This window comes from Papilio polytes, unplaced genomic scaffold, assembly GCF_000836215.1.
Source record: "Papilio polytes unplaced genomic scaffold, Ppol_1.0 DF821289.1, whole genome shotgun sequence".
NCBI lineage: Eukaryota > Metazoa > Arthropoda > Insecta > Lepidoptera > Papilionidae > Papilio > Papilio polytes.
In genome coordinates this window covers 1,199,086-1,207,532 of record NW_013527915.1, presented here as the reverse complement: position 1 = coordinate 1,207,532, position 8,447 = coordinate 1,199,086, and the positions used below count along the sequence as shown (strand labels likewise).

General features: G+C 35.0%; 1 protein-coding gene across 1 annotated transcript in view; it reads right to left on the bottom strand.

The window, feature by feature from the left end:
• The window catches only part of LOC106109395 (TBC1 domain family member 9B), a 16,590-nt gene extending 8,703 nt beyond the window's left edge, over nucleotides 1-7,887 (bottom strand). Inside the window, exons 1-13 of the mRNA XM_013290879.1 lie at nucleotides 7,576-7,887; nucleotides 7,319-7,485; nucleotides 7,066-7,233; nucleotides 6,890-6,980; nucleotides 6,174-6,437; nucleotides 5,679-5,943; nucleotides 4,027-4,226; nucleotides 2,842-2,977; nucleotides 2,093-2,372; nucleotides 1,512-1,705; nucleotides 845-1,039; nucleotides 619-768; nucleotides 80-268 (exon numbers count right to left, since the gene is read on the bottom strand). Coding sequence (XP_013146333.1) covers nucleotides 80-268; nucleotides 619-768; nucleotides 845-1,039; nucleotides 1,512-1,705; nucleotides 2,093-2,372; nucleotides 2,842-2,977; nucleotides 4,027-4,226; nucleotides 5,679-5,943; nucleotides 6,174-6,437; nucleotides 6,890-6,980; nucleotides 7,066-7,233; nucleotides 7,319-7,485; nucleotides 7,576-7,619 — 2,343 coding nt within the window. The 5' untranslated portion in view covers nucleotides 7,620-7,887. The remainder of the gene's footprint in view (nucleotides 1-79; nucleotides 269-618; nucleotides 769-844; nucleotides 1,040-1,511; nucleotides 1,706-2,092; nucleotides 2,373-2,841; nucleotides 2,978-4,026; nucleotides 4,227-5,678; nucleotides 5,944-6,173; nucleotides 6,438-6,889; nucleotides 6,981-7,065; nucleotides 7,234-7,318; nucleotides 7,486-7,575) is intronic.
• Between the last annotated feature and the right edge of the window lie 560 nt (nucleotides 7,888-8,447).

The window sequence follows — 8,447 nt, the reverse complement described above, 5'->3', positions numbered from 1 at the left end:
AAAAAAAAAAAAAAAAAAAAAAAATTGTTACCAATGGTAAAGAGGTTCGTTGTGATCGAGCACCGGAAAGTGGACATACCTGCAGCTCGGCGGGGTCCAGCAGGCGGTCCTGCTGCAGCGCGCGCAGCGTGTTGCGCTCCAGGCTGTCCTCGAGGTGGCGCACCACGCGCAGGCGGTGCTTCAGCCGCAGCTGCTCGATGCACTCGCTGCTCACCGCCGCGCCGTACGACCGGTACGACTGGTACACTACTTCCTGGATCTTGATCGTCTGGTAACAAATAAAAGCTCTAAATATGGTCCCTCGAGCAGGGTAAAACAGTTCTACGACTGGTACGACTGGTACACTACTTCTTTGATCTTAATCGTCTGGTACCAAACATTATACTTTACAACCAGTTAACGTGAACCTATGTAACTTAGCAATAACGTAGCTATTTAATGACGTAAGAATTTAACGTAGGCCCAGTAGTCTTTATTTCAATACATACAAAAATACAAACCTTTCCTCTTTATTAGTATAGATATACAATAATGCTGTATTATTGGTCTAAATATGGTCCTTCGAGCAGGAACGCTCAGTTTTATTTAGACTATGAGATACAATTATATGATCTTTACCTTGTCGGCAGTCCTGGGCTCAGTGGAAAGCGCCATGGCCTCCTCGTTGAAAATACCCTCGAGGTAGTCACTGAGCACCTGCATCGCCTGCCCATCCTCTGCGCATTTAAGCAGCTTGTCTCGATTGATGTCCAGAATTGTCAAAGTTACCTACAAACACCAAAAACATAAAGTTTTACCTTATCCGAAAGGACATATAAAATAAACAAACAATATCAACACGTACTTGGAATATAACTTTAGCGCCGTCATAAAAGAAGCAGTCCATAACGTTGACGGCGCATTCGTACGGCATCACGCTGATGAAGAGCGTGAGGAACCAGGAGAGGGAGATCATCTTCATCATGCCGAGCTCGTCCAGCTTAGCATGCAGCTCCGGCAGGTGGCTCTTTGTCAGATCGTCCAGCACACCTTGGTCCACCTTCAGGAGTAATCACAATTATATACTACATTTCCAAGAATCTCAGCGTCAACAACACGAAGTTTTGGAATATATTAAAAAGAACCAGAAGCTACATCCAAGAAGCCTAGTTTTAATTCTGTTACTTCCTTTACTCCCATATTTTAACAGGACTAAGTAATTTTTCGTGTTTCTTCACCTTTCTAACCCAGAACTGAAGTAATTACCGATTAAACAAACTACAATTATGGATACATAAACTAGCTGTTGCTCGCGACTTCGTCGGCATAAAATTAAAAGATTTAAATAAAACATAGCCTACGTTAACCACTGATAACGTAGTTTTTTAATGGTTCAAGAATTTTTGTAACCAGCCCAGTAATTTTTGAGTTATTTAAATATATACAAAAATACAAATGTTTCATCTTTATAATATTAGTCTGGAAGTATAGATTTACGCAAAAGGAATAGTAACACAAAATGTTATTCATACCAGAGCCCCAACGACCCTTGTGTTATAGTAATCAGGCAGCAGAGTCTCGCATATGGTGGCCAGCAGCCAGAAGGCCTGCTCCTCGGGGCAGTAGATGAGCAGCACGGAGGCTACAATGTTCATCGCCTGGCAGTACCCTATGGTGGGGTTCCTCAGCGCGTACGCGCACAGCACGCGCCGCAGCGCGGATATACCTGGGTTACACATTACCTATTGTCAAAATCGACAACTATTGCGTTGCTGAAGTTTCCATGTATTTTATTATTATGTAGTGATTTATTAATGTTGAACTAAGTTTCAAAAAACAAACAGAAACGCATTGAGAAGTAAACACACTAACGAATTATTAAAAATATCTGGGAAACCGGCCATAAAAGAGTCAATGAACATGTCAATATAGACAGGGGCTAAATCTTTTTAAAATCAGATGAAAAATCAGTTAAAACATCAATTTTAAAATACTATTTTTTTAATATGAGTACTTTAAGCTATAATTATGGATCTGATGGTTAGCCTATAATTATTAATGTCGATTAAATAATCAGAAGATTAAATAACTACGTTTAAGCGTCATTTCTTACCGACATCATTTTGGAACGCAGGATGTTCTGGCAGCGATCTATGCAAATCCCTTTCGATCTCATCATTTGCTTGATTTTTAGAGGAGAGTGCTTCATTAACCAACTTCGCATACAGGCCTTTATTCTGTACTTTCTGTAGTGTAGAACCTGAGAAGACGCTCCACAATTCGCCTCTCAGGGACTCCGGTATACCGTTCACTACAAGTTCACTGCCAGCTGTCGTCTGATACATGCTTACACCGCGACCCACCTCCGCCATGTGATCCTCCCATTGTTTTTCCTATAAATACATATTTTATATATCGAAAACTTTATTTATATAGCGTAGATACCTTAACTCAGAGACAAATGTCATCTGTTCTTTCTTTCACGCGAGGAAAATTAAATTTTAACAAAAGAAAATCTGACTTCAAGACAAATATTTTCGACTTTTGGTACGCTTTTTTTAGCTCAAAAAAAAACTGTATGGTTTTTAATTTTGAGAAAGTGGAACTGAATAGCAGCATACCGCATCAAACAAAATAAACATGTAAATTACACACACATATTTTTAAGCCAGTTTAAATTGTGGTTCAAATCAGACGAAAACTTTAAATTTGTTATTGTTTTTTCTGTAAGCTTAAGGTTCCTACCAGCCATTGAAATTACAGTTGTATTAACTAAAGTTGTAGAATTTCCACCGTCGTAGAGATTCTAATAAAAGCAAAAGTGCGTTATCAGTATTTCGGTAGAAGTAGAAAATGGTATACCTTTTTCTGCTGTATTTGTTTAATGGTTGCCGTCTGGTGAGTCTTGAACAGCGTCATGAGCGGCGGCTGCGGCGTCCAGTCCGGCCCCTCCTCGTGCTTGTCCTGAACACGTGTCGCTTTCTCCCTATATAAATCACTGACCATTGACGAAATTTTAATAATAATAAAATAACAAAATAGATTCATGCCATTTATTATTCTCCCATGCCGGCAGCCGCTGGTTATCCCACGATGGTGTTATTATGCGATAAATGATTGTTAACCATTTTATTGCCATTATCATGCTAATTTTTAATATTTAAAACTAAACACAAATTACATATTTTTTACTTAAACAATTTCATATATATTATCAATACGATTTGTTTTTTCAATGGTATACAAAATCTTCGACTTTAAAATAATATATGTTATCAGTCAAATGGCAAATGTCATTCAGATGATATTAGTAACAAGCAGAACAAGCTAGTAATGGTAGTCATATCTGTAAACTCGTTAATTCTCTGAAAAACAACACACTTATTAAATAGTCAGTTTCAAAATAATTGTAAACATATTTTTTTTTTAATTTAGCCGATAGCAGATATTCTATCTAAACTCTAGGTGTGTCCGATTCGAACCCACGACTACGTGATCGGATGCCCACCCTCCTGTTAGGCTATAGTAGCTTGTACAAGTGAAAATAAAACAAATAAGTCAGTCATATTAAACAGTACGACGCAATTTGACCGATAACTGGAATGTATAATTTGTATTTAAAATGATGAATTACGTAACTTGTTGACCGTTATATGCAAACAATGTCAGTGCAAATTGAATTATCGCTGTGATAAATGTTTTGTTGTTAATTACTCATACAATGAACAAATGAATTTCAGTTTTATCTAAACCACTGTTAGTATACTTCTGTTTATACGTCCCTATTTAAGGAGGGCGTACACCTTTGACTAAATTGTCGCACAACTGGTGTGCGATTGTCGTTTGTTTCGCAGTCAATTCGACTGTTTAGTAACACGATGAAAAATCGAGTAGTGTACACCTCCATATAAGCTTATAGGAATCAAAGCGTAACTAAAAAGTTGTGCGATAGTTTAGTCAAACTACATATTTTCTAGTCTTCATTTCAAATAGTAATTCCATAAATATCCAACCACGCATGTTCTAAACAACTTCCTAGTGACTTACTTGGGCAATTTGGCCAGCAGTTCAGATATCTTGTGTACGAGGAAATCTCTATCAGATATGTTCCCGAAGAGAAAGCTGGTGTGATGGGCGGTGGTGATGAGGATACTCCCAGAGTCGGAACTACCAGCGCTGCCAGAGTCCGCGCGCTCCACTTGGTGAACATACCGCAATGGTATCGTCAATCTCACCAGATGTCTCACCTAACGAATTATTTGTGTTACACCACACGAGTTTCAAATACGTTTTTTCCAGTTGATAGAGTGATGACCTTTATCTTTATAATATAGATTTATAACATACTTGCTTTCGCCCTCGACTCCGTAAATGTGGAAATAAAAAAGCAAAAGCAAGTAGCTTATGTGTTCTTCTAGACTTTTCTCTACATCTATGCCAAATTTCATCAAGATCCATTCAGCAGTTTAGGCTACAAACTCGAAGAAACATTCATTCATATATCCATCCATCCATCCAAACATTGATAATATTAGTAAAAAGTAAAATTACCACAAAATATCCGTGTCGAAAACGTAACCAGTTTCATTCATTCACAAATCGATAAAAATATAAGATGATTTAATTTTATCAAAACAGTGCTACATATTAAAAGCACTTATTGGAAACAACGGTTTTAATTGAATTGAGGGTGCTGATGTTATATATATTTGAGGCAATATTCTACAGAAATATACTTAAATATTTGGTAAATATCATATTTTATTTAAGTAAAACTATCACTTTCTCAAATCTTTGTTACTGATGCTAAGAATAAAATCGGAACATTTCAGACATGAACATAAACCTCATTGTTCTAGTCTGAGGTTTAGTCTATGAAGGAAGAGTAATTAAATGGTTAGAGGCATCAATAATTCATGATAACAATAGAATAATGTGCGATACAAGTGCAGCACGCGCCTCGACGTTACCGTGACTCATAAAGCAAACGGAGATTGCACGACAATATTATATGTGTCAAGAACTCGATTATGCTGTGTATTGTTATTGCAAATCTAAACAATAAAAACATATGACAAGTTCCGAAAAATATACGGATTCTTATGCATTACATAACCCATTCTTAATACTTATTTATTACATATAAAAAAAATTAAAGTGTCTGTTTGTAATATAAAAAATAATTCCACATTTCGGGAAGATGATTTGCTGATAACGAAAATCGCATTAAAAATTTTTTTGTCTGTCTGCCTGTCCGCAAGCCGCGTTTCCGAAATCTCCACTCGCAATCTCCGAAACGGCTGGGCCGATTTCGACGGTACTTTCACTGAAAGGTAGCTAACATAGACGGGTATAATAGGCTACTTTTTATCTTAATATTGGGTAGACGAAGTCGCAGGCAACAGCAAGTTAAGTATAAAATAGTGCTATTAGGGAATATTACAATACAATAATGGCTGAATTTTACCATATCATGTCATATTAATATTTGTTACTAGCTTTCGCTCGCGACTCCATCCGCGTGGAATTAAAAAAATAAAAGTAAATAGTCTATGTATTATTCCACACTATCCTGTACATCTACACCAAATTTCATTTAGATCCATTCAGCAGTATATCCTATGAACTCTAAAAGAACATCCATCCATCTAAATCTCGCATTTATAATACTAGTAAAATTTCATAACAGTAGCACTTACCCTGCTATCGAAGCATATAAAATTCTGCGAAAGATACAATCTGCCCCAATTATATCTTTTATTATATGGTGTCCATAAGGTACATTCTTCGCTACCATCCAGTTTCTCAGTATGCGGTAGTCGAAAGCGTAGTGTGTACAGATTCGATTGTTTCCTCGCGTCCAAATCTCGTTTAAGGAATGATGGCTTCTTTGGTACATTCTTACTCAGCTTAGTAAGTAAATCTTTATCCATGTTAAAGCTGCCGGATTTGTCGTCGATCAACCTGTTAAGAATTAGGACATTAGTAAAATAGAACTATTTGATTTTTACATGATAGTTTTTTTTTTAAAAAAAAGGTATTTTTACATAGTTTAAGGTGATTTTACAGAGAAATATTAAGAAAGTAATACTATTATAGTGCTTATAACATTTTAATATTTAGATATATTTAAGATATACAAATAATTTTATATTCACACATGTCCAATATGAAAAAAGTAACATCACACTTACTGTTTCATAGCTATATTAGCTAGTTGCTGCATTAAGGCAAAAGTTTCTGCCTTCTTCAAAAACATTGTGAAATAATGTTCCCCATCTCTTGTAACAATTTTGATTGAATCCGGAAATAATATGCTATTGGTCTTTGCTAGTTCAGTCACATCCGCCCATCTTATCTTAAGAGATGTCTTCTTTCCAAGTATATAAGAGTAGAAACACATATAGTGTACTGACAGATATAACCAACCTTGTCGAGGAATTTTACCTTTCAAATAGCTAGTAAAGAAAATAATACATATTACAAATAAACAAGAAGCTTATAATATTCCCATGTATATAAGCTATCATTCCATCAAAATCAGTCCTCCAGTTTCAGAAATTACAAATATTTGAGTATCATTGTCAGCAATGAAAATACATAGTGTATTTAAAATGTGTATTTCTACAATATAACACATAGTGTTAAATTGGGTAAACATTATCTCATTGTCATCTTTACTAAGTCATTCAAATATGATATTTAATAAATTATTTTGCAGTAATTTAAGTAATATATTTGCTTGCTTAAAATATTATATTATAAATTTACTGGCTGTCTAAAATTAAGTTTAAAGCTTGTGTTCTTTCAGACTACACTGCATTTATGCCAATTAACAAGATCCACTGAGCAGTACTGGAGATAAATAACAAACATCCATCCATCCATCTAGACAAGACAAAATCCATACCTGCAGGAATAATAGCACACCAGTTTCTCATCTTTTGGCAATGCAAATCTTTGGTGAAATTCATAATCAACATTTTTGTATGTATCTTCATCTAAGAAATATAAACAAATATTTAGTTATATTTCTACAAATTAATTAGAATCAGGGTGGATTAGAAAAACATCTCATTTTATTACCTTCAGTTAAATTCTCCTGTTCAGTAGCAATAATGGAGTTAATTTTACAACATACAAATTCTGTAATCTCTTCTTCACTATCAAAAGAATGCAAGGTAGGGCTTACATTGTCAAACAACCACTGCCAGTCTTGTTGGATTTCTTTCTCTGTTAATGCAGTGGCTATTACTAAATCAAACAGAGGGAGTATTTAATAAAAATAAAGTTAAATCAATACTATTTAAACAAAGTGCAATAAAGTGTGATTATTCACCATAATATATTTCAGAGTTAGGAGTTTGGTGTAGTATTCTAAAGGGGGCAGGTTTTGTATCCCAGACACTATCGAGTGTGCCCACTAGAAGCGAAGATAGTCCTTTTGATTTGCCATGGCCCTTTCTTCTTTGAAGAACGAAGTATAAGGTTGTCTCATCACAGTCCCTGTATATTTAAGGAAAACAGAAGTAATAAAAATAACATTATCGCATTCAAGACATAAGATAAGCAAATATTGTCAGGTAAATAAATTACCACAGCGCAGTTTTTATGAAGACTTCTTGCGGTTTAACCCACATAGTTACTGTTTTCTTAAATATGAATTGCATATACCGATATTCATTCCCGGGCTATTATGACTTTTTCATTGCCGTACAAATTAATCTAAAAAATCTAACAAAACAATCGCAGAAAACAACACTGAAGGGCGACTTGATTAAAATTTGACAATGACATGACGTTGATGACATCAGTTTGACATTTTACCGTGGTGTTAGGTCTTGCACTTGTAAAAATTATTTTTTTTACACTGGTTTTGCCCAATTATCCTGAACCCTTAACTCTGTCAAACCCTCGCACTCCCCTCAGTCGAATCGTCGAATAAAGCTCCCTGCACGCCTATAGATTTAACTGATTATTTTAACTGTATAGTTAAAAGTAACGGGTGTAGAGTAAGTTTTACAAGAAAGGATTTTTATTTAAATATAGAAACAAATCGTTTAAAATAATTGTGTAATTCACAAAAAAAGAAAAAGTAAGTCGAATCAGCTTACAATGTTTATTCAAAGAACTGGGACTAATTAACTCTTGAATGTAAGGAAAGAGTTCTGCAATTATAATAAAAAATTAAACGGTATTTCAATCAATTATGTTTTTCTTTTTCTGCTATTTTCCTTTGAGTTTCAGCCCATGATCTTTGATTTTCTTCAGAATTTGCCATTTCATGAATCTTTGAAATTAAATACAAACCAACTGCCATCCCCAGTGGATAATACATCCATATAATGTTATTTTTCATATAAAAAAATATTGGAAATTGTGCTAATTTTGCAGAAAAGGTGTAAGGAAATTTCATATGTCGGCCCGATTTCCTAGAAAAAATCTTGTTTTAATTAGGTAGCTACGAA